Source organism: Vicugna pacos, chromosome 7 (genome assembly GCF_048564905.1).
Source record: "Vicugna pacos chromosome 7, VicPac4, whole genome shotgun sequence".
Classification (NCBI taxonomy): Eukaryota; Metazoa; Chordata; class Mammalia; order Artiodactyla; family Camelidae; genus Vicugna; species Vicugna pacos.
In genome coordinates this window covers 15,879,030-15,905,873 of record NC_132993.1, presented here as the reverse complement: position 1 = coordinate 15,905,873, position 26,844 = coordinate 15,879,030, and the positions used below count along the sequence as shown (strand labels likewise).

At 35.5% G+C, this 26,844-nt stretch overlaps 1 protein-coding gene and 1 pseudogene across 8 annotated transcripts in view; both read right to left on the bottom strand.

Annotated features, from left to right (window-relative positions):
- The window catches only part of CNOT4 (CCR4-NOT transcription complex subunit 4), a 123,062-nt gene that overhangs the window by 18,647 nt on the left and 77,571 nt on the right, over window positions 1-26,844 (bottom strand). For 5 of the 8 annotated variants that reach the window (XM_072964390.1, XM_006213105.3, XM_006213107.3 and 2 more), the window contains exons 8-10: window positions 12,500-12,557; window positions 10,577-10,826; window positions 9,188-9,685 (exon numbers count right to left, since the gene is read on the bottom strand). In XM_072964390.1, the coding sequence (XP_072820491.1) occupies window positions 9,188-9,685; window positions 10,577-10,826; window positions 12,500-12,557 (806 nt within the window). Of the gene's footprint in view, window positions 1-1,195; window positions 2,475-3,394; window positions 4,280-9,187; window positions 9,686-10,576; window positions 10,827-12,499; window positions 12,558-26,844 lie in introns of those variants that run through there. The other 3 variants (XM_006213109.3, XM_006213110.3, XM_072964389.1) reach the window with 2 other exon arrangements.
- Window positions 21,839-24,353, bottom strand: LOC140697487 (signal transducer and activator of transcription 2-like; annotated as a pseudogene).

Below are 26,844 nucleotides of genomic sequence, written 5' to 3'. Positions count from 1 at the left end.
TAGTTTTTAAGACTCTTGGACACTTATCCCATATATGACCTGTATTACCTCAGACAAGTCCATCTCCTTACTATCCCTCCCTCCTGACTCCTAGCAGACCACGCTAATCTGTGCCTCTGGTTCTTTGTTCAATCTGTTCCCTTTACTGTATCTTCCACTTCATTATTTAATTTCAAGCCATTTATCAAAAGCAAAAAGCCCCACACTTTTTATGAAGCATTTCCCTGAACCTGCTCACAATAACTTCTTTAACTCCCTTTTTTACTTTTGTATCAGTTAAGTGTCTGATTATTCACTAAACATTTCATCTGTGAATGCCTGCATATATTACTACCATTTATTCAGCACAAGGAGGCAAGAAGATAGGTACTCATTCAGTTCAAAAGTCTGAGAGGATGGAGACACAGCACTATTAGCAGAAGAACTAGCCTGAAATCAGATAATTGGCTTGGTTACATATTGGAGAAAAAGACACATATATCATTGTTTTGGGTTATCACCTCTTTATAAAAAAACATTTTTTTCAGTTATTGTGTTTTCAATTGTATGACACGTATCTCTTAAAGCCAATTAAGCAGATTTGGGAAAGGTACATGATCAAATAAACAAAAAAATCCCAAACCTTACAGCTCAACATAGAACAGCTTTTTGTGTATGCATAAATAACATGGTGGTCTTCATTTTGTAAGATTTCAATGCACCTGCAATTCGTTCCTTTCTCTTGGCTTTCTGAGGCAATGGCTCTGTGGGAGTAGCTCCCTATGGACCTGTATCACAGAAGAAGAGAGCTCTGGCAGTCTTGAAGGTGCTTGGAATACTGTACAAATAGGAGCCGCAACAGTAAAAATGTGCAAACACAACGTATTAAAGTTGTTTTCTTTGAAAGAACATATATATAGAAAGATCTACTTAATTCCCATAACACAAGAGTAAGAGACATGAGCATACACATGACTGGGAAATACTTAAATCAGAATAATGAATGTATGTCTTTCCTGTTAAGATTTTTTCCAGTCTTTCCAAATTATCATTTATTTTAAAATCTCAAGTATCGGTATTTAGTACCCTTTGTTGCCACTGTCAGAGCAATGACTATGAAATGAGTCTGGACTACTATGGCTGTCCATGTGGTTAAAATGTATCAAGAGCTGACCCTATAGAAATAATCGAAATAAAATGGTCACTAGACTTATCCTTGATGCTAGGATCTGTACTTTATTCAACCCTGCATGCCTCAAGACCTAGCTCAGGTCACTACACAGAACAGACACTCAAATATTTAATTAACGTTCTGCTGAAATAAGGGGATAGTATACCAAAGCACCACCTGTAAAAACAAAATGCAAAAGTCGAATGAAAAGGAAAGTATTATTAATCAGAAAATATTTTCCAATGAAATCTTTAAAAAAATTAAAAAGAGGCATTTGACAGTCATCATATGATTAAAATCATTCAGTCCAGGTCCCTATTTTCTACAGTGGCACTAAAAACATTTCAAAGCAGCAGTTCTTAATTTTTTTTCCCCTTGGGGGGCGGTGTCACCAAACCCTTTACAAATCTAGTAATTATGAATTTTCTTCCCAGGAAAAAAATGGACAGATGTATATACACAGAACTCGTAACTTTGCAAGTACTTCCAAAGAGTTCTGTACTCCAGGTTAAAAATTCCTGATTTAAGGAAAAGACTAGTTACTCTTTAAAGGTTAAGGATATAAAAGTATATATAAAGTTTCCCTTGCACATGAGCGATGAGCAATCAATCATGCAGGAATTTATCAAAAACTAATTTGAAGGTTTGAGAATTTCTCATTCTTTACCATCATTTGGTTTCATCAATGTACTTGCAATATGAAGTGGTACTTTCTTTTATGTGTTGCGCAATTTCTTCTGTAGTATAATTATGACTTATTTTAAGGCTTCACTTTTTAAAACCATAATATATGAAATATTAAGTAAGCAACATAGTGAAAGTTATTTTTCTAGGCTTACAGGATCTCAGAATTAGTTAAATGATAATCTTTAGCTATTCTGTGTGAAAATATCTAAGTTGAAATCTAATTGCCCAAGAAAGTACTTTCCTGATGTATGTGTGTGTGTATGTGTGTGTGTGTGTTTGGCAGGGGATGGGTGAGGTGGATGTATATGGAGCAGGCAAGGAGACAGTTTTGGGATCTAGCAAGTCTGGCAAACTACCTGACAGTTTTGTGGCAATGGCCAGGAATGAGAAAGGAGAGAGAAAGCTACCACAGGAAAGCAGCTTTGTTTAATAGATATTATTTCTCGAAACAGAGAAGTAAATAAATGAGAGCTAACCACCTCTTCAGTCTTTGTAAGAAGACATGAGCGATGAAAGGCTTGCATTGAAGGCTGGAGAAAACTATGCACTAGTAATCCTTATTCCAGGGAGCCCGAGTTTGTCCACAAAGCCCAGGAGCCTCAGCACCACAGGAGACATTAAGTGGATGTCTTGGCCTCTTAAACAGCAAAAGTGAAACCATAATCAACCCATACTAAAAAGAACCCATACTAAAAGGCTTCTGTTTAACAAATCTACAATATTTTATTTCTATTTTCTAAATTTCTTATAATGCTGTCCTAAAGTCACTTCTAAATAGAGATTGTCATTAATGCAGAATTTTATGAAAATAATTTAGATGGTTAGATAATTAGCTGTTTCTACACCTTCGGTTAAACAAATTGAGGGATATCTAAGAACAGATTTTAGTTTACCCACTCTGTCCCATGACAACATCATTTAAGTTGTATATTATATCTAACAGAAAGTAATCAGACTTTATAGAGAGAAGTAACTTTGAAAACTGCAACTCCAACACAAAATTATTAATTATCATCTCCTAAAAAGGTGTTTATTATTATTATTATTTTAAATCTCTAAGCTTCTTTTTTTGGTATTCATGCTACTCTTCTAATATTTTTAAACAAACTAACGCATACCTTTATCACAATTGTTTTTTGAGAATCTCAAGAAGAGATTGGACTTTTCCCTTTCGTCCCAGATCCTTAATTTAGGCAGAACATGGTCATGTTTTCAGAATCAGCTTTTGTCTAATGCTCAGAACTGAATTCAGTTTATTTTCTTTCATTATCAGCTTTAAAACTATTTCAAGAAACTGTCTATTATCCCAAAACATCACTTCACATTATATCCTAATAAAGTACTCCACTATTCCCTGTGATTAACTAAAATTACCTATGACAACTTATGTGGCCTAATTTTAGAGGATCCCCAATCTCTTCTCTTTCACCTTAGTTTCATTCTGTTCAGGTACTTACAATATAGTTCTATTGCATTTCAATTATTAAGCAATGAAATTTCCAAACAAATATCCCACAGAACTACCATTTTTTCAATAAAAATGTTACACTACTATGGTTGCTTCTCATGCACAACATTTACTCCATATTCAAGTTTCTGATAAATCAACTGCAATTGAAATTCTATTTCTGAGGCATTTCCTGGTATACTAGGCAGTGCATTAAAAAGAGATTATATTGCATTTAGTTTATAATAATTATTTTTAAGCATCTCTATATAATTAACAACCATTCAAAAAGAAAGTGCAAATGAGAGAACAAAAACAGTTTCCAAGCATGTAATAATAGAGGCTATAAATCCATACAGCTACAAACAGTTGCTGACATCCTTCTGAGCATTAAACGACACCACCGATTATTTTGTTTTGTATGTATTCTTTCTTCTCAAGTATTCAAAGAATGCAACAGACATTATCTTCTTAATTTCCAAATTATTAATGAATATATTAGGATATTACCATTTTTTTCACAAATCAGAAAACAAGGAACTACTATTGTCTTTGTATATTTTCAATAATAGAGCCAAAAAAAAAAAAGAAACAATTCTAGCTAATCTCATCTGGGATCTTAATTAGTACTACAAGTTTATTTGTGTGAGTTAAAAAATAGTATCACTCATGAGAAACAATGCCAAAATTATTATGCTAATAAATTGTGTTAAAGGCCTAATGAAGAAATACTTTAGCAACTATGAGGTAACACACTAGTTGTAGGCATGAGGAACGTTTCTACTGGCTCTTTTGGGTGTATACATTAAATGCAAAATCAGAAAGGAATCATGCAAAAATCCAGTTGCCCATGCAAGCACCCCAGAGTCTAATCCTCTCCTCTCAGTTCTGTTGTCAGGCCACAGTAGTGTGGAGACTTGTAGGCTGCTGTCCTTGTTGTAATGAATGGGAAGAGGCTGACAGTGGCATGGTCGAAACCTTCACCTCTTCTTCCCCTGTGGAAAAGTCAGTCATGGTCTAGTTATGGGTGACTAGATTTGTTAACAGTCCCTTTAAAAATGATTTCAATATTTGGAATATGATACATATATAAAATACATGCTTAATGGTTGAAATGCGGGTGTGAAATAAGACATGAATTTTAAAATATAAACTTATCAAGTACCTAGAAAGTAGTTACACTCCAAACACACCCGTAAATTTAATACTATGTCAGATTTGAGAACAAATACAATAGATTTAGAATTATAAATATACAAAAAGAAAAAAAAAAAGAGAGACCAGGAAAGCCATTCTTTTCCAAGCCAATTGGACCCCTTAATATATTCAGACACTCCTAATAATAAGTGGTATTTTGTGAAAAAAATTAAAACTAAATTCACAGGAGTGAAAATGTGATTTTTTAAAAGGGAAAAAAATGACAAATCCGTATTTTAAAAGCAGAAATTATTTTGTTTAGACAACATAAAAATATATAAATATTAATTTAGCAAATTATCATATAGCATCTGAAAATTTAATATGCACTTTTGAAGTTATTAGAAAACAGTAAAATGCTAACAATACAATGATCCAATTGACTGAAAGTGAGATGACTACTTCTAGGTCAGAGAACTATACATGAAATAAGGTCAGTTCTCCCACTTACAATAATTATTTGACTACAAGTGACTCGTTTCACACATGATTCAAAATTCAGTCAAGTCACTGTTAAAACAGCTAACTCAGAAACAAAGAACTTTTTAAAAAGTGTCCTCTCAGAAGTAAAATCCGAATGAACAAAAACATCCAGTTTCAAATATTTTTCTAACTATCTTGAAACAACAATGCTTATACGCTTAGAATTACTATCATTTGTTTTCCAAATAATTTTTAGCATTATGGATAAAACATTCTTTGAAAAACAAATCGGCAACATTACATTTGGAAAGATAGTTTAACTGATAACATGAAGAAAAAGACTTCCAGTCTTTAGCACTGGTTATTTCATAGTTTTTCAGTAAACTGGCAAAGATTCTATAAATCCCAAGTACATACCAAAGAGGCTGTGTAAAGGAAATTATAGACTAGAGTTCTTGGTGAGAACATGGTACTCATAAGAACTAAGCAAGAAATTAATTTTCGTCAAGTCAAAAAACTTCATTCTATTTTTTAACTATAGGCCATATCCCTGAGCTGGGCCAAATTGTCTCACAAATAGGTACTGTTGACAAAAAGGGACCTCCAAGTGTGTGAGAGCAAAAATCAATTATTACGGGAAGAAAGCCAAGTTAAAGTAAATACCAGTAATCTTCATTTATGAAGGAGAATATCAATGCTGTAGTGAAAAAACATTTCAGTTACTGAATCTGAAATCTGAGTTTTTATCCTAACTCTACTACTAATTGAATGTATGACTTTTAACAAATTATTTGACCTTTCCGGAACATAGCTTTGCCATTCCTAAAATGAAGAAGTTGAACAAGGTAGTCACTTTTTAGGACAAGAAGTCACTTTTGAAAACAAAAGCATATAGTTCCAATAATAAAAAAAGATCTGAATGGATTTACTGTAACTGCCCACTGATCAAAGTTTTCCCTCAAGAATATTTATTTTAAAAATCCTTCCAAATTTAGCAAACCAGATATGCAGCCAAGAGAATGCTGCTAAAAAGATTTCATTTAATTAAGGAAATAACTAATTTTAAACACAAAAATGTTTTCAATTAGGCAGAGTAAATGGAAACCACGTTTCTGTCAAACCTCTGGCAACTGTCCTTCCCATGATAGGTTTCAGATATATCAATTTTTAATAACTAACTGAAACAAACCAAAACAAAACTGAAATGCAAATATATAAATATAGACATGATATCTGTTATGATACATAGGTGACTGACACCTCTGAGTATTTGCTACCAAAGGTCAGGAACCCCACTCTGCTCTACGTATCTAAAGAATAAACATACACACCTTTCCAGTGTTGAGTACTGTCTAAGCATATCTTAAAGTGGCAGGCCTCACAGAAACAGTATGTACTCTCCATTATGAAGCACTTAACAAACAGCTACCCTGTGTAAGACACCATGATGCTCACTGCAGGACACATTAAACTCAAGCACAACTGAGTTATAACTAGGGGTGGGAGGCAGACATTGTCCACCTATTAAATTGTTTCAAATAATTTAATTAAAATGTACATAGTCTTCCAGAATTTTAGTTTGTCATTTCTAATTGTTACTGAAAATCCTCAGTCATCTGTCTATAATTATAAACTATTCTGTTTGAAGGCTTTAGCACATTCAGCTTCCTGAGATATTTACGAAATATTTACAGGCTATGAAAGGATTTTGCATAACACTTGATAACCATTTTAAGTATTTGGGTACATTAAAACTAAAATTTCCCTGGTCATGAAAGCCTTAAAAATAATCTATAAGAAGCTTAATATAAGTCACCACTTAAATATCAAGCTATTATGCATAGTTGAAAACAGAAAATCTGAAATAACAAACTCTCCCCACCTCCCACAAAATACGATTCAGAACCTATAGTTGGTGACTTCATTCTTAGAAATTCTGGAAAAAAATGTATTTTATGCTCTACGGTTAAATATATGCTGAAAGAAAGGAATAACCCGAGAAGGTAGGACCAGAATTTAGTTGCCACACTTTTTCCCGTAAGTATCAACTTTAGATAAAGATTTCAAATGACTAACATGAGGACAACTACATTTACAAATCAGTGATTACACATTACCCCTGTGGCATTTCCAGAACGTCTACTAGCTTGAAATTGGATTAAAACTGCTCTTTTTGTGCTACTGGACAATATGGTAAATATGAAATCAGAAGAAGAAACAATTTATTGAAGATAGCCATGTAATAAATCAAATAAAAGAACACAATGAAGACAGTTAAGAACCAGAGTTCCACAAAGGCATCCTCCTTCCTATCATATGAGGTCCATACTGTTTTGCCTCACTGTCAGAGCTCCCCATCTTCTCATCCATTCTATCTATAAAATACACCTCCTGTTATAGAAGGCAGTTCTATTGCTTCCTAATGTAATGATATACTAAGACCTCTCTCTACGCCTTTATTCAGGAGTTTCCATCAACAAAAAAGGTCTTTCTTTCCCTCCTGTTAACCCAAACCCAGATCAATTCCTATCTCTTCAATGATGTCTCCCCAACAATTTAAAGGTTCCACTGATGTCTCTTGAACTCCAGTATCATACAGCTACCACTCTCACACATAATCTTATTTTATCTCTTCAACTACACTGTACAGTACCTGAAAATAGTATCCACATTTTATACTTCTTCTGTATTATCCACATGGCCTAACTCCTGTTGGGCAAATAGATACCCAAATATTCATGGTAACTGGTTTAATATTTTATTGTTAAATATTTAGAACAATTACGGGAACTTAACTTTAACTTTTAGTGTAATGATGTTATGAGATACACTACTAGTAATTAAAATGCCACATTTCTAAATGATTACAACAAAGCAAAACAAAACAAAATTACATTCTAATATGCTGTCATGAATGGATGAAAAAAGGAGTACCAGGAACCGAACACTCAGTGTTTCACAAGTTCACAAGTGAATATCATGTAGGAGAGGACTGAAAAAAGTTACTCTTGATTACCTGCTAACTACCATAATCAAATGAACAGATATCATGAGTCCCACCAATGCACAAGCCATTACATTAGGTGCTATCATGTTTATGTAAATTAAGTTCACTGGGTCAACTGCTAACTTCACTGTATCAACAGCCACAAACCATACTCTCTTAAGCCACCTACTTGTCTTGAAAATGAAATACTGCTGGTCACAAGGAGAATAGAGCCAAAGAATTGTGATGCATCTCTGTAAATTTATCTACCAATCTTGCTAAAAACAAGAGAACGAACGCCTTGCTGGTAATAGCACATTATTACAATAATGCTGTGCCATGCCATACCATAAAGGCTATGACAACATGACAAGGGATAAAAATAAACTTTGTAGATTATGTAACAGAGTGAGGGACTATTCTACTCTACTTTAGAGAATCAAGAGAGAACAAACTCTCTTTTATCAGTCATATCTAAAGCCCAAATTAAATTTTTAAAAACTATGAATAAGAAAGATTCCTTTAGACATAGAAGTCACTTGACCTAATAAATATCACATGGGTCCTTAAAAGCCAAAAGTTCTGAAACCTTCAAGGGTAGCAGTACAAAACCAGAAGTATTATGGTATTACTTAATAGAAACCTAATATTTTCCCCAGAAATAAAAACATGATAGACCAAAAGGGAATATCTCTCTCCTTGAACAATTTTTTTTTCACAGAAAGTATACTTATGCATATGTTTGTGAAACATTAATAATGAGAGTTCTCAAATATGAAGTACTTTATTAATACACAGCACAGTCTTGATATGTGTGTGTGTACATGCCTATCAGTCAAAATAAGCAAACTGCCAAAAGGAATTAGAGAGTGGCTTTATCCCTCATGCTCTCACTAATTACCATCTTAAAAAATTTTTTTGAACCAGTTTACTTTTAGAAAGGATACTCAGAAGTTTGACCATAGTGCTGGATTTTATGGCACCAAAATTTCAGAGCCCATTTTTTTCTCATTCTTTTTGCATTTGTATGCCATATGAAAGTTTGGTAACTATTCTATTAAGTAAGATGCTTCCAAGCGATAACTAGTTATAATACTCCACCATCCTTATAAAGCTCAATATTACAAGGCATCCATCTAATTAAAAAATTTTTAGATGATAAAGACTTTTTATCCCTTTGAAATTTCCGAGACTAATGATAAGTACCTTCTGTTATTCAAAAGTTCCCTCCCTACCCACCCAACAACCTGAAGGCATAAGTTATTCACAAATTCCCAAAGGCTATAAATGAACCTACCTGCTATAGGGATCCCTCCCAGACCTGTGTTGTGCTGTGGCGGGAGATTCAAGTCCAAGAAATTACTATTTGAGGTGGGGTTTGCTGTGTGGTTCAAGTGCATGATGCTATTGCGTGGAAAGGCCATCCAAGGATAGCGGGCTGCCTGGCCTGGAAAACTGAATGAATTATAAACCGCTCGGTGCTGCTGAAATTGAGGGAACCTCTGTGGCAAGACTGAAAAGGTACTATTGACAGAGTTGGCATTTGTAGGTGCAGCAGGATGCAGGAATCCAGAGCCTGGACCTTTGGCGGTTGTAGTGTGTGAAGAGGAGTTCTGAAGAGATGTGGGCGAAAGGGAAGGCTGGTCTTGGACTGACAGTTCCTTTTCAATCAGGTCTGCTAAGGCTTTTCGAGTGACATCAAAGGGATCAAAACCCAAGTCATCCTCTGGTTGTTTAGAAGAACCAAAGCCAAATGCTGCTTGCCAGTCTGTAGAGGACGATACTGGGATTGTTTCTGTTGGGAAGAAAATTAGTGATGAGTTTAAAATACATAGCTTACTTTCACACTAATGAAACATCATACTATACGATAAAGGCAAATATATGCAAAATCTATATGATTTCTTAGCACAGTAAGATTGCAAAATTACAAAAGGCCTCATATACTTCTAGCAATGATTACATTAAGTTACAAGCTTCAAAACCTGAATGATATAGACTGATTTTGCTAATCAAAGAAAACAACGTATTACTTGAAATTCAAATTATACTCTCAACTATTCATCATCAAACCCCAGAATAAGTCATTTAAATGAAAGAGTAATATTAAATGAAATAAAGTTTAAGCTGAATTCAATTAGTAAAGTTCATTTTTATATGTATTTATCTAACACAAATTATAAATATTTTGAATATGTGCTCTATATACTATAACTTAATGTTAAAAGTATCTATTCAATCTTTCTATATTCTGTAATTATCTTAATTTTATGTCACCCTTCACATTAATGAGAACTTACAATGAATGAAAATGGAAATGGCTCAAAATGCCAAAACACATCTTTTAATATTGACTATCATACTTCTTTGTTAGCTAGCTAGTTTAAATGCAACTATACAAACACAAATCTGACTTAAAAAGTAAGCCCTTAAAACTTCGTAGAGGAATAAGCATGTGATATTGGCAAAAATGATCTAACTCTTGATTTCTGGAGAAATCTGTCTGTTAAAATATTTAAGTTCTAGGTCATACAACTACTTACCTAATCATCCAATTCCATACAGTCTAAATGTTTACATTTTTATGAAAAGGGGAGTGGGGAGAAAAAGGATAAAAAGCACATCCAGCAAGGGTCTCATTTTAGTCTGAGTACAATTACTAATACATGGTAGTACTGTTACGTACCTGATGTGAAGAGGCTCTGTGGCTCTGGTGCTGTAGGCCAGTCACTGGATGTCTGTGGGGAGCTGGGGAAAGGAGGAAGCCCACTTGGGATAGGGTTGGGATGGCGAAAATTGTCTGAGAACAACGACTGTGACTCAGTTACTGCCCCTTCAAAAGGAGACCGTGCACTGTGATTGGATGAACTGATGGGGATGACTGGATTGGATTTTGATAAACCAGGTGGTGGTGAAGGTGTATCACTGTTAGGTATCTGAAATAAAAATGGGAAAGAAAATAATAATCAATATAAGTTTATATATTTTAATAAGCTATCATTTAAAAGGCTTACAAGGAAAGGCATTAGAATGGTGATCTTCAAACTGGGGTATCTGAAGACTTCTTTTTATGAGAGCATAAATTTTAAAAAAAATCCATCAAAAGACTATGTACTCTTTTCTAAAACTGACCTTCCTGAAAAGACTCAACCAGTCTCCTCTTCTTTGCAACCTAATTTCTTGTAATTTAAAATGAAAATATCATTTCTCACTCTCTGGTATCTAACTATGGTATTTTGCCCAAGAGTGAGAACTTTCTGGGAGCCAAACAAAAATTTATTAGAAATATTTAGATTGCTGATGAGAGTGACTAACTCTAACGACTGGATTCCTTGCAAACTAGGTGATTCTCAAAACTTCAGCTTCAAAAAAAGGGGAAGGAAGATCTAATCAAGTAATTTCCAAAATCATCATTAAAAGCAATTTTTATGATAAATCTTAACATGATTCTTAGGTATTTAATTCAGGAGTTCAAAAATTTGAGTGATATTGATATAATATTCTTTCTTCATCTATTTATTTATATGAAGAAAATGTCCCAGCACTTATATTTAGAAAAATGAAGACATGACTAGGATTGCTCCTGATACTTACCTCCTTCTACCAACAGGTAATATCCATCCATGGATACACGACAACTAATTTTAAAATGACCCTATCCATTTCATTAAGAGACAAATTTAGTGTTATGTTTAATGATTAATTTTTGTTTGTTTCTTTTGGGGAGGATAAGGTTTTTATTTATTTATTTATTTCCAAAGGAGGTACTGGGGATTGAACCTAGGACCTTGTGCATGCTAGGCACACACTCTACCATTGGGCTGTACCCTCTCCCCTAATGAGTTAATTTTTAATCAAAATCTGTAATATATATATATATATATATATATATTATTTTGATCAAATCAATAATATAAATAAAAATTCAGAAGAAATTTGGCATGTGTCAATGGAAATATTTGTTTCCAATTCAAAATGTATATGTATATTTTTATTGGAGAGAAGTATATGCCTATCAAGCATAAACTATTGCATTAATAAAAAATTCTGTAATGCCAGTAAAATTAAAAATGAGTTCATGGAGACCAAGGAATGAGGTAAAATTTCTGACTGTTAAAGAAGAGCTTGTGTAAATAGATGAGGGAGTAACAAAACATTCTGATATTTAAATCTCTCAGATACTTATTGAAAGCACATTGAGAGAAATAGAAAATTAGAGTTGACAGCAAGGGACAAGAGGAGCATAAGGCAGAGAAACAATTCAAAATCAAGAATTCAGAAGGCATGCTAGTCTGGGACCACTGCATGTAGGGTCATAAAGACCAAGAGTATCACTGGACTCTATGCACACTAACGTATTGGCACACAGAACAATAGCATATGGTCATAATGATAAATTCTAAGTCATCAAGAAATGGTTAAATTATGCTCTATTCTGTGGTGCAAAAGAGGGCTAATTATAATACATTTAACAAAGATATCCACTAAAAGTGTTTTAGAATTGTTTCAGGAGTTAAAGCATCTTTCACTATCTAGAAAATTCCTTTGCATAGAATGTCTTGTTTCAGAGAGTGGAAGATAAATGAACAATACAGTATCAAAGTCTCACCTGTTGGGAATTATCACCATTCCCTATGCTGAGAGAATCGGAAGGTTTGTCAACGGGGCTGTAAAAAGAAAAAAAAAAAATCAAATCAGAGTAAATTAAATATACTTTTCCACAATAAAAACACACTCTCCAAAAACCCAGGAAAATAGGTATTTTTACCATCTTAACATTTATAGAAGGACTCTGTTGTAAGACATTAGGTTAGACATTGAGGACACAAAGAAGTGTAAGATAAAAATCCCTATCCTTGAGTAACTTACAGTCTAATTACATTCTCCAAAAACAACAGGTGAAACAACAGGTTATTTAAAAATAAATACTACTTAAAGTGGATAGTAACCCATTATTTAGTTTTGTGCAAATTATAAGTACATTCCCTATTAAAATTCTTGAAATAATACTCACCTATTTTTCTAGGTGTTTAAGGGAGGGCAAGAAAGTTATTGAAATCCACAGGTTCTTAACAGGAATACATTTCTTTTAATACTTCAATATCCTAATTGTGACTCTAGAGAAGGCATATGTACGTGTATACACACACACACGAGACTAACAGAAAGAAACTTCTGTGCAAACTATAGACTCAAAAATATTAAAACTTGACTTCCATAAAGAGGAAACGCAGTAGTCACAGTAAAGTAACAGAACTGCCCCCTTCAGGTCCATTTTAACTCATCTGACTTAAAAACAAAACAGAAATCCTTATGAGCATCACAACACTGACCTAGCAAGCTATTTCTATAACTAATTTTAACCCAGCTCATGAACAAAAAGTATTAGCACCCAAATACTAATACCTATTTCTGATACAATATTATAGCAAAAAAAAATTAAGATCCCCAAAATCTCAAAATTATTTTATTGCCTGCAAATATATACAAAATCACCTTACAAAGAGACAGCTTACTGGTACCACATTAACTTGTTCTAGAAAAATTTAACAAGGGCTAGTACCCAATCTGAATACCAAGTGTATCTTCTGCAGAAACCCTGCCAAGATGCTCTTGGATCTGACAGATAGGTCAGAAATTTACTTGAAGAGCATCTTTACTTACTATTCACAATGTATCAATAAATCAATTCATATTATTAAGTCAGGTGGGTAATACAAATAATTTTAAGATATAGCTCTGAGCCCACTAAGTTTAAAATATTTGGGGAAACAAGACTGGTGTACACCAAAAAATATTAGTATCAACTCTTAAAAGAACTGTTTAAACATTAAATGCCTTAACTCTTTAGAAGAAACAGGAGCCACTTAAAATGGAGCAATTAGAAAAAGTTTCCTAGGGGAGTTCAAATTTAAACAAGTCCTTAAAAAAATTTACAAATTAGGAGGAAGAAAAGGAAAAGGGAGGAAAAGCACCAAAGGTAGGAATAGCAAATGTATCAAGAATCAGAAGGTAATAGAAAGCGTTGGGAGAAAGTTAATTAGTTTTGCTAAATAATAGGAAGGTTTTAACAATGGGGGGGTAAGGACAGAAAGACAGAGGCCAGACACCAGAGGCCAATGGAAATTTTTGAGCATAGAAATGATTAAAAACAAAGCACTGCTTTGGAAAGATTAATTTGGAGGTGGCATGAAGAACAGACTGAAACATAATTCAGATAATCTGAGGTAAATTTGCAACATATTCTTTTAAATTTTTATTGTGATAAAATACACTTGTAAAATTTATCTAGACCATTTTAAAGTAACAGAACTGCCAACTTCAGGTCCATTTTAACTCATCTGACTTAAAAACAAAACAGAAATCCTTATGAGCATCACAACACTGACCAATACACTTTAGTGGTATTAAATACATAACACATGTACCACCAATAACCATCCCCATAGCTTTTAATCTTGTGAAAATGAAATTCTATACCCACTAAACATTAACTCCTCATTTCCCCCTCCTTCCAGCATCCACCATACACTTTGTCTTGATGACTCTGACTACTCTAAATACCTAGGGTGGAGCAGGCGCCATGGGGAATTCCACGTGTGTCATAACTGTTTTTATTTCCAGTGACTAGGCATATACTTCAGTAGCTGTGCTCATTATTTATAACAGGCCCATGTAACAGTTGAGCTAGTCTTCAGCTATGGTTGTTATATAATGAAGTATTTTTGATAAGATTATATATGCTTAATAACAAAGTTATTTTTCTTTAAAAAAAAGTGGAATCATGGAGTATTTGTGGACTCAGAGTCTTTTTGTGACTAGCTTATTTCACAAACAATAATGTTCTTGAAGTTCATCCATGTTGTTAACATATTGCAGCATGTCCTCCCTAAGGCTGAATACTACTACACTGTATGTATTTAACACATTTTGCTTGTCCACTCATTGGTCCATGGACACTTAGATTCAGCTACTGTGAGTAATGCTGCTATGACATAGTGTACAAATATCGCTTCAAGACACTGCTTTCAATGCTTCTACATATATACCTAGAAGTGAAATTGATGGATCATATGGTTAATTCTACTTTTAATTTTTAAAAGGAACTTCTATACTATCTTCCATAGTGGCTGTACCATTTTACATTCTCAATAGTACACAAGGGCTCCAATTTCCCCACATTCTTTCAAATACCTGTTCTCTGCTTTTTTGATAGTAGTTATGTGGGTGTGAGGAAGCATATCATCGCAGTTTTGAGTTGCATATCCCTAATGATTGAAAATAAGCGTATAAGATGTTGAACATCTTTTTATATGCTTATTGGTTATCTTATCTGGAGAAATGTCTTTTCAAGTCCTTTGCCCATTTTTGAATTGGGTTATTTGACTTTTTTGTTGTTGTTGAGTTTTAAGAGTTTTCTACACATTCTGGTTAATAATCCTTTATCAGATATATGATTTGCAAACATCTTCTCCCATCCTGTGGATTGTGGAGAGTGTCTTTTGATTCAGTTTTTTAAAATTTTCATGAAGTCCAATTTGTCTATTTTTTCTTTTGTTACTTGTACCTTTGATGTCATATCCAAGAAATCACTGCCAAATTCAATGGCATGAAGCTTTTGTCCTTTGTTTTCTTTTAAGGGTCTTTTTTTGGGGGGGGGGGAGGTTGTTTTAGGTCTTAAATTTAGGTCATTGATCCACTCTAAGTTTTGAATATGGTGTTAGGTAGGGATCCAACTTCATTCTTTTGCATGTGGATATCCAGTTTCCCCAGCACCATTTGCTGAAAAGATTGTCCTTTCCCCATTAAATGGACTGGTCTTGGCATCCTTATCAAAAATCATTTGGCCACATAAGTGACAGTTTATTTATGGGCTCTCTATTCTATCTCATTGGTCTATATGTCTACCTCTATGTCAATATCACAAAGGTTTTGGAAGTTTTCAAAATCAGGAAGTATGTGTCCTCCAGTTTTGTCTTCTTTTTCAAGATTATTTTGGCTATTTGGGTCCTTTGAGATTCTATCTGAATTTTCAGATGGGTTTTTTTAATCTGCAAAAAATAGTTTTTTTTTTTTTTACATGAATGGGACTGAAGTGTAGATTGCTTTGGGTTGAACTGACATTCTAAATCTTTCAATCCATGGACACAGGATGTGTTTTCGCTTATTTATGGTCTTCTTTAATTTCTTTCAGCAATGTTTCAGTTTTCTTGTACAAGTCTTACTTCCTTGGTTAATTCCTAACTATTTTATTCTTTTGATCCTATTGTGAATGAAATTGTTTTTATAATTTGCTTTTCAGTTTGTTCACTGTTCACATGAACACAGAAATGCAAATTAATTTTGTGCGTTGACTTTATATCCTGCTACATTGCTAAATTCACTTATTAGTTCTAACAGGTGTGTGTGCATGTCTAACCTTTAGAATTTTCTACACATAAAACCATTATCATTTGCAAAAAGAGATAACTTTACTTATTCTTTTCCAATTTAAATACCTCTTCTTTTTCATGGCTAATTGCTATAGCTAGAACATCCAACAATGTATTGAACCGAAGTAGTGAAAGTGAAAAAGCGAGTATCCTTGCCTTGTTTCTCATCTTAGAGAAAAAGGTTTCAGTCTTTCACCATTGAGTACAATGTTCACTGTGGCTTTTCATACGTGGCTTTTACTGTGCTGAAGTAGCTTCTGCTATTTCTAGGTTGTTTCTGTCATGAAAGGTGCTTAAATTTGTCAAATGCTTCTTCTGCATCAAGACAATCGTGGTTTTTACCCTACAGTCTGTTGATGTAGCACAGTGCATTGCTTAAGTTTCATACATTAGACCTTCCTTGCACTCTAGGGAGAAATCACACTTGGTTATGGTGCATAATCCTTTTAATGTGCTGAATTCTGTTTGCTAGTCTGCTGAGAATACGTGCATCATTGCTCATTAGGGGTCTGAAGTTTTCTTTTAGTGCCTTTGGCTTTGGTATCAGGATAATGTTGGCTGGATAGAATGAGTAAGGAAGCATTTCCCTCTCTTCAATTTTTGGGAGATGTCTGTGAAAGATTGGTATTAGTTCTTCTTTAAATATTTGATAGAATTCACCTGTGAAGCTATTAGGTCCAGGACTTTTCTTTGTTAGATTTCTGATTACTAGTTCGATCTAACCGGTTAAAAGTCTATTCATGTTTTCTATTTCTTTGTGACATAGTCTTGGTAGAGTTTGTGTTTCTGGATATTTGTCCGTTTCATCTAGGTTATCCAATTTGTTGGCATACAACTGTTTATAGTACTCTCTTTTAATCCTTTTTATTTCTGTAGAATTTGTAGTAGTAAGATTCACAATTTAATTTTTTATGTTACTAATTTGAGACTTCTTTCTTAATCCGTCTAGCTAAAGGTTCATCAATCTTGCTGATTTTTTTGAAGAATCAACTTTTGGTTTCACTGATTTTCTCTGTTGTTTCACTATTCTCTACTTCATTTATCTCTGCTCTAATCTTTATTATTTCCTTCCTTCTGCTAGCTTTGGGTTAACTTGTTCTTTTTCTAGTTCCTTAGGTTATCAAGTTAAGATTGTTGACTTGGATAATTCTTATTGTTTTATATTGTAAGCATGTATAGCTATAAAGTTTCCCCTTAGCACCACTTTTGCTGCTTTCCGTTTAAGTTTTGAAATGTTTTCATTTTCATTCATCTGAAGTATTTTCTAATTTCCCTGTGATTTTTTTCTTCGATCCATGAAGTTGTTTAAAAGTGTTGTTTAATTTCCACAATTTTCTGAATTTTCCATTTCCTTTTGTTAAAGATTTCTAACTTCATCCTGTTGTGGTCAGAAAAGACACTTGGTATGATACTCATGTTTTAAAACCTACTGAGACTTAATCTGTGGCCTAACGTATAGTCTATCTAGGAAAATGTCCCCTGTGCACTTAAGAAGAATGCGAGTTATTATTGTTGGGTACAATGTTCTGTACATGCCTGCTGGATCTACTTAGTTTATTGTGTTGTTTAAATCCTCTCCCTATCTTCTCATAATTATTCTATCCATTATTGTGAGTAGGTTACTGAAGTCTGCAACTATTACTGCAGAATTATTTCTCCCTTTAGTTTTATCAGTTTTTGCTTCATATATTTTGATGGTTATTAGGTATGTAAATGTTTATTACTGTTCTATCTTCTTGCTATATTGAAACTTTTACTAATATATAATGTCCTTCTTTGTCTCTTGTAATCATTTTTGATTTAAAGGCTGTTTTGTCTGATACTAGTATAGCCACCCCTGATCTTTTTTGATTCCTCTTAGGTAGTATCTCTTCTCATTCTTTCACTTTCAACCTGTTTGTTGGGTCTAATGTTAGTCTCTTGTACAGTATATAGTGGGATCATGAATTTTTATCCATTCTGCCAATCTCTGTCTTTTGACTGGAGAAATGAATCCATTTACATTTAACATACTCAGTGATAAGGAGTCATCAAGCTATTTGTCTTCTATATGCCTTATAGCTTTTCCTCCTTCATTTCTTGTATTACTGTCTTCTTTTGTGTTTAGTTCATCTTTTTGCAGTGAAATTGTTTAATTACTTTCTCATTTCCTTTTGCATATTTTCTAGAGCTCTTTGTTATCATGGGGATTACATTTAATGTTCTAAAGTTACAATAGTCTAACATTAATTTATACTAATTTAACTTCAATAACATACAAAATAGCTCCATCCCTACCCCTTTTGGTTGTTGATGTCACAAAATTACACCTTATACACTGTGTGCCCCAAAACATAAACTAATAATTCTTTTAAATGCAGTTTCTTAAATTATGTAGAAAACAAGATTTGGAGGTATAAACCAAAGTTATAGTAATACTAGCTTTTACACTAACGTACTGGACCTTAAACGTACATCTCTTAAATCACACGGCATAGTTACAAACCATTGTTACAATAACACTCGCTTTCATAACTGTTCATTTATTTACCTTTATTAAGATCTTTATTTCTCATACAGCTTTGGGTTACTGGCTACTATTATCCTTTCATTTCATCTCGCAGAACTCCCTTGAGCATTTCTTGCACGGAAGGTCTAAAGGTCCTGAACTCCCTCAGCTTTTGTCTATTTGAGAATGTCCTAATTTCTCCCTCACTCTTTGAGGACAGTTTTGCTAGACAGAAGAGTTCTGACTGGTAGGTTTTTTTTTTTTCCTTCCCCTCCTCCTTTTAGCACTTTGAATATATCAGCCCATTGGCCTCCAAAGTTTCTAATGAAAAAATCTGCTGATATTCTTACTGAAGGGCCCTTCTATGTGATGATTTGCTTCTCTTGCTGCTTGCAAGATTCTCTCCTTTGTCCTCTGTGTTTGATTATAATGTGTCTCAGTATGGGTCTCTGAATTCACCTTAATTAGAATTTGTTAAGCGTCTTCGATGTTTATATTCCTGTCTTTCAGCAAATTTGGGAAGTTTCAGCCATTGTCTCTTTAAATATTCTCTTTGCACCTTTCTATCTCTCCTCCTCCTAGAACTCTGATAATGTATATGCTGGTCCACTTGATGGTGTCCCACAGGTCACTTTTCCTCCATCATTTTTACTGTGTGTGTTTGTTCCTCAGACTAGCTGATTTCCATTGCCTAATCTTCAAGTTTGCTGATCCTTCTGCATGCTCAAGCCTGACTTCAAAGCTCCAGAATTTCTTTTTAGCTTTCTTTTAGATTTTCTACCTTTTATTGATATTGCCATTTTGTTCACACATCACTTTCTTGACTTTATCCACATCTTCCTTTAATTCTTTAAGAATCCTCAAGAGAAGTTGTTTCAAAGACTCTGTCTAGTGTATCTGTTATTAGGTCTTTTTCCAGGGACAGTTTCTGTTGATTTATTATTTTCTTTTGAATAAACTACATTTTTCTGTTTCTTTGTATCCCTTCTGATTTTTTTGTTTAACGCTGGCCATTTGAATTTATCTAGTAACGTGGTACCTCTGGAAATCAGATTCTTCCCCTTCCCCAGTGTTGTTCTGTTTATTATTATTTTTTGATTGTTGTATGCTGTCTCTGTGCCAAGGATCAGCCCTGGGTATAAACTTAAGGTCTTCTCAGGTCTTTTCTGAGCCTTTCCTAGATATGCATAGTTACTTTCTGATTTTCGCAGTATATGCAGTTATTTTTGAGTGTCCTAGTCTTTAACGTCTGGCTCCTTAAATGGGAAAAAGCAAAATTTAAAGTGGCGTGGCAAAAGGATGTCAGTCCTTTAAATTCCCTGGAAATGACTTCAGCCAGAGGGGAAAGGACTTGCAACTAACGGGGGCAGTACAACAATGACTGCCTGCCTCTTCATCTGTACCTGTGATCAGGAGTAATCAGCAGAACAGAGATCCTCAATATTTTGAGGACAGGGTCCTTTTTCCCCACCCTGTCTCCCATAAGCTGTGAGTAGACTGCTTCAGGAACATGTACCTAGCAGCCTGCCATGTGGCTGGAGGGTAGGGGATCGGTAACTGCTACTGTGCTAAGAGCTAAAATTGACCAAATTTAACTGCCAAGTCTTTCCCTGAAAATTGCAAGCCTTCAAAAGACTGCAGAATTCCGTAACAGTTACATCAGACAGATTCTACAAGTGTTGCCCAGGAGGGTAGACAGATTCCTGGTGCCTCCTACTCTGCCATGTTCCCCAAACTTGCACTATTCTTATAATACAGGAATAAGAGCTTGAAGTTGAGAGGAAGCATAGTCATAGAACCAGAAGGATGAAAGCAAGATATTACAAAGGAAGAGCTGCAGTGTCTTGATCTTGGTTCACTTCCTTGACCACCACATTGAAAAACACTGAATAACAATTTTCAGTATAGATGAGATCAGTCTTGCTAATGTTGAGGGCAATAAATGAAAATATTATAGTATTGAGATAAATCTTGAGGATGTTTCTGGATTACAACTAATTAGAATATTATATCATCTTGTCTACCACGACAACTGCAGTTTCATAAACAATGATCATTAACACTTAACTCTTTACCTGGAAGGTTTTATCAAATATTTCTAGATCAAAATTTCTAGATAGGTGTCATCAATCCAAAGACAGGTGCTGAAAAATCAGGATCAGAGCAAGGTATTAGTAGCTGATGTTTCCCTCACTTTTAGAATATTCTTTAACTTATTTTAAGAACAATTAACAAATTCAAGTAATAATAAATGAAAGGTTTAGGAATAAGGATATAACTAGAAAGTTTTATCTCCTATGTGGGCTATAAAGGTCAAGTATAGTTAAACCTGCCATTGTGCAACTATCAGTGCAAAAATGGAAAATAAAGGTGGGAGAGTCCCTACAAATGCATGTGTACACTCAAGAGAAAGAAAAAGTGTATTCTGAAAGTCTAACTGCAAAAAATGTGAACTCCTTGGACTCTGTGGCCGAACAGAAAACAGATATCCTGGAGCTACCAGTAGCAGGTCAGAGTTCTCACAACTCCCCTGGCATCAGGTGTGTCCAACTTCCTTCTCCATCAAGACCTGGGTTTGCTTAAGCTGCAGCCATATTAACAAATTTGTTGTTTTACATTCAACATCCATCCACCTATTACCATGCCAAGAAGGTTAAGGAAACAAAACTTCAATAATTATCACATTTACTAATGAAGAAAGAGGCCTACTCTATGAATGAACTATTCTCTGGTCAAGAACTGCCAAGCCCCAGTGATATCAGATGAAAGAAGATTGGGTATACTAAAATAAACTGCACAGGGCTTTTTAATTTAAAAATAAACAAACAAACAAAATCTACAGGCTTTCTCCCCCTCCTCCCCCCGAGGTCAGCACAAAGTTTATTAGTCACTTCTGCTCAGAAGGGCCCCTTTCTGAAAAGGACTATTTCTCTAATGTTCCAGGCAGGAAACAGTCACATCTACAGAGGGCCCCACTTTCATCTGCATCTCAAGTTACACTAAAAGCACACCTTCAGAGGAATGGCAGCTATTTCCTGGGGTTCCCAGGGAACAGCTCTAGAATAGGCTCTAGTTGTAGTTTTGGTTCCAGGTTTGGTTCTGGCATTCTTTGTGATACTCTGCCTAGTGTGGGCTCCAGTGCTGGGCCCAGATCCAGCCCTGCCCAAGTAGTGGCTCTAACTCCAGGCCTGGCTTTGGCCCTCATGCCAGCCTGGGCTCCAGCTCTGATGACTCCAGTTCTGGCTCCAGTAGTTTTCTTCAGCTCATCCACCTGTCTGTTAGAAACAACAATGAGCCTATGTTTCAGGCATTTCCTCTGTTCCTGAAGATCAACTTTTTCCTGGTAGTAGCAGCCAAAAGCCTCATCCCTGGGGATTCCAGGCCAGAGGAAGTATAGCAGGTTCTCAGGTAAGTATTCCTCAGTAAGCAGCTGGTAGTGGTGGATGACTTCAGCACCTTCTTGGTGCAAGGCTGCGCAGGGGAGATGAGCACCATTATCCACCCAGAAGCAGCTAATGTTCCCTCTTCTTAGGATTCACTGAAGAGTAGTAGAAAGGTTCCAGAGATGGTCTTCAGCAGCTGGCGTTTCTGACTCCAGCTCATATAGCCCATGATGCGGCATGATATAGCCCATGATGTGGCCATCATGCCAGAGATCCTTCAGGTGGTCATGTTCCAGGTCCAGAATTTTATAGAGCCATGTCCAGAATGGTGGCTTATCTCGAGGGCTCTCTTGCTTACTGAAGTCAGCCCAGGACAACAATGCACCCTCAATTTTAGAGTTCTGCCCAAAAAGCTTGTCCCTCAACATGCTCAGCTGCACCAGGTCGAGGCCTTGGCCAAAGTAGGAGAAATGCCAATTTAGAACAGAACCTAGCAAGCTCCAGGATTCTGGGGTTTTGTTTTTTTGTGGGGAGGGCAGAGGATGGGGGAATGGCAAAGAACTGCTGAATCTGGGGGTGTGAGCCCAGTAGACTGCACCTTAGAACCAAGGATCAGGCAATAAAGAGTAGGTTCATGTTAGAAATAAGCACCATAGAGAGGGTGTTTGTTTTCAGCTCCTGCTTCAGATCCTGGTAGGAATATCTGACCATGAAGCTGATAATGTACAGTTCTTGTCATGTCCAGCAGTCCTCTATTGTTGCCCTTTCCAGAACCATCTGAACACTGCTCCACCAGAGTCAGATAGCCAAAGTTCCAAATTAAATCCTGAATCTGTCTCTTCTTGGGGGTCACATTTTCTGGTTTGAAGTCAGAATGTTGAACTTTTAGAAACTTTGCACAGTTGGCCCTCCACATCCATGAATTCCACACCTGCAGATTCAACCAACTGTGGGTCAAAAGTATGTGGGGGAAAAATTTCCAGAAAGTTCCAAACAGTAAAAATTGAATTTTTCTTGTGCCAGCAACTATTTACATAGTATTAACATCTTACTTACATTGTATTACGTATCATAAGTACTCCAGAGGTGATTTAAACCGTATGGGAGGATATGTAAAGGTTATATACAAATACTACACCATATTACATAACGGACTTGAGCATCTGAGGATTTTGGTATCCTAAGGGGCTCTTGGAACCAATCCCCATGGATACTGAGGGACACTTCAATTAAGGACGATTACAGTCAGTGGCAACTTCTGCAGTCAGTAACCCAATGCCTTCCTGGAATCTCATCAGCAGCCTTATTTGGACGGTGAAGTTCCTCTTAGTCTTGAGGATAAGGGGTCAGCGGGGAGTTTGGGACATGCAGGGCTCGGTTTCTATCACAAGGGCTTTGTGGAACAGACCTCACAGCAATGCTGTGTATGGGGCCTTCCAGAGGTCCACCCTTTGGTCAGAAAGGTTGTCCTAATAGCTAACCAGGTGACTCGATCCCTTCAGCTCCTTCAGCAGATGGTGCAAGTGAAACAACTGCTTTGCTCCAGTTGTTTCAACCCATGGTCCGGGGAGCTCCAATTCAGGTGCTGTGTTCCTGGACTTTCCATGCCTCTAACTTTGGCAGCAGTACCTCAGCTGGTGTAGTTAACTGGCCTAGCAAAGCTGTGGAGGGATCCAGCACCTCTTTTGTCCTTTTGTCCAGTTCATTGAGAGTTTCCTGCAAAAGCTGTGGTTTGTTGGGGGTCCAAACAGGGTGTCTTCACTGGGGTCTGGGTCTTATTATCTGAAGCAGAAGACATCCTGCTGGTCTTTCAGCTGGTTGATGGATTTTACCAGCTTCTCCATCATAGCCCCTTAATTCCAGGGTCCAGGACTCAATCTCATGGTGCTGGCTTTCCAAAGGTGCTATGAGGTTTGCCTCTCCTTGCTCCGACTGAGCCCTCTGAGCCTGGATCAGAATTAAAGAGATCAAAGACGTCTCAGCCAAAGAGGTAGGGCCTCAAGGAAAGGCCTGAACGTTTCAACAGAATCTTTGCAAGTTGTGCTGTAGCAACAAACACGCAAGGTCCTGGCTGCAGCAGCCACTCTCATTATTCATTTGGTTTAAGAAGTGGAAGAATAGTATCTTAGCCTTGAAATCATCGTTGTCCAGTAAAAACATGGAGAGAAGGAGAAATCAAGATACCGGAACCACACAGGACCAAAAAGCACTGGACTCAAGTGGGACTGAGGAATTATAATAGGTAGTTAGGTCCCAACATAATCAAACTGTTATTTCCAGAAGGCAATGCTGTGTGTGTAAATTCCCGGAGATAAAAATTTATAAACATATAATGTTTTCATATAAACAGTCTCACTAAATTTTTTAAGTTGTAGTCATAAATAGTCCTGAAATCTATGGTGAAATTATAGATTTCTCAGGAGTAAATCCTTTCCAATTAACCCAACAGTTGGAATCCAGTGCTATGAAGCTTTTCAAAATATTAATATTTATATTTATTTGTTTAAAGTACTAAGATTCTGTCCTTGGAGATTGATTCAATTAGTTTAAATTGAGACACCTGATATCTGATGATCACTGCACTAATGGAAGTGAAGAGGAACAGTGAAAAGGCATCAAGTCTCCTCAAAGCCTCTGAAATCACTAGACTTTAGAGCCAGAAGGAATCATTAATATCAGATTTAAATATTCTGTTTTACAGATAAACCAGAATTCACAACTATCTGTAAGCAGGTAGTCTGACACAGCTGTGCCTCTGTCTGGATCTTCAGATGCTCAGCCAACTTTGCTAGCTCCCAACTGCCCCAAAGGCAGTTCTTAGAGTTTTACTTCCTTGGTGGTGATGCCACCAATTTCCTGAAAATTGTCTCTTGGCTACTTTCTAAAATTTGCAACATAAAACAAATAGTTACATAGTAGAAGGATCAAAGAAAAAATTATTTTCCAGAACGGGGAGTGGGATAGAAAAAATATTCAGACAGTCTAGTTTCCTTGTTTATCACATTCAAAAGATAAAATCAGTATTTGTGGGTATACTAATTTTTGTTGCATTTTGAACATATAGTAAATTTTGAGACAGATGTCAATATAGTGGACATTTCCAATTTTCTGTCATGTTACTATATACACAACTACACATTCACAATGCTCCTAAAAAGTCCCACATTCACTGAGAATAATTCATTTTAATTTTTCACACTTGCCAGTCTTAAACAACTGAGATAGTTTGATACTGCAAATGACAAATTTAAGTTATAGACAGGAAGCTTGCTTTTATAGAATTTATTTTGATACAGTCTTCAAATATACATTAACATTTAAAATATCACTTTGCTGCTAAAATACAGCCACATCTTAAGTAATGTGACACAATTAACATGGCAAGAAAAAAAATCCCTCAATAAACCTGGACTGATTGTAGTTGGCAAGTATGATTTTAATTGGAATTCTGTCATAACTCCAGGGCATATCAAATATGAATGAAAATATTTTGATTAGTAAGCACAAAAATTTAATTATCCTTAATATTAAAACTGAAAGATAAGACATCCACCATCCTAAACATATCATAGATGTGGCAAGCTTTCAAAACCAGCAAACAAAATCTCTATCTATTCATTTTAATTTTGTATTTCAGTAATAAAGTCTGATCTTGAAAGATACTAAATTGAATTTAAACATACAATTGCTCACTTGATGTGCCTTTTCTTCTATTCTAAGAAATAAGGTCACCAAAAACTCTAACTTCTCTCCATCCCCTACCCTTCCCTCCCTCTCTACACCCTCTCACTCCTTACACCCATCCTCTAGAAAAAATACCAGTGGCTTTCTATTTTGAAGATATTCTGCTTAGGTGGAGCAAGATATCAGAGCAGACTTACTAGTTTTCTAGTACGTATGTGCACATGTGTAGTAACTTTTTATGTCCAAATACAACATGGGAGTAAAATTTCTTAAGAGAAGTACAAAAGATTCTGAGAAATAAGTTCAGAAAAATCTTATAATGCATGAATTTTAATGTAATATCCAATTTTAGCAAATCTTACCAACTCATTAACTTAATTTAGTAATAGCCCTTAGTTTTATGCAAAAACATAGTAGAGAACTGCAAATCACTTATCTTTTACAAATGACAGAATGCCTCTCTGGGGAAACATTTTACAAAAAAAAGTGTACACCACCTTTCATGGCACTTGTCCATACTGATAATTACTGTGTTATACTGCTCCTGAAGCCACCTCTATAGGCATGAGCATACACTAGTCCTTTGTAACTATTTTTAGGTCATGGATCCTCCCTCCAGAAAAAAATGTACATACACACACAACTTTACATAAAATGTGAGTTCACATACATCCAGAAGCCTATACATGGTTTAACAAGCTCTACTTGAGACTTTTTTGGGGGGAGGGGTAATTAGTTTTATTTGTTTTTATTTATTTTTTTAATGGAAGTACTGGAGATTGAACCCAGGACATTATGCATGCTAGGCAGACACTTTACCACTGAGCTATACCCTCCCCCTTACTTGAGACTATTTTGACTCTGGATTGTACTTTTTTCTAAATCTCAGGAGTTTACAAAATAATGTCAGGACAGGAGAACAGGATTCACACAGTGACTACTCCCATTCCGCTAAATAAATAGGGCA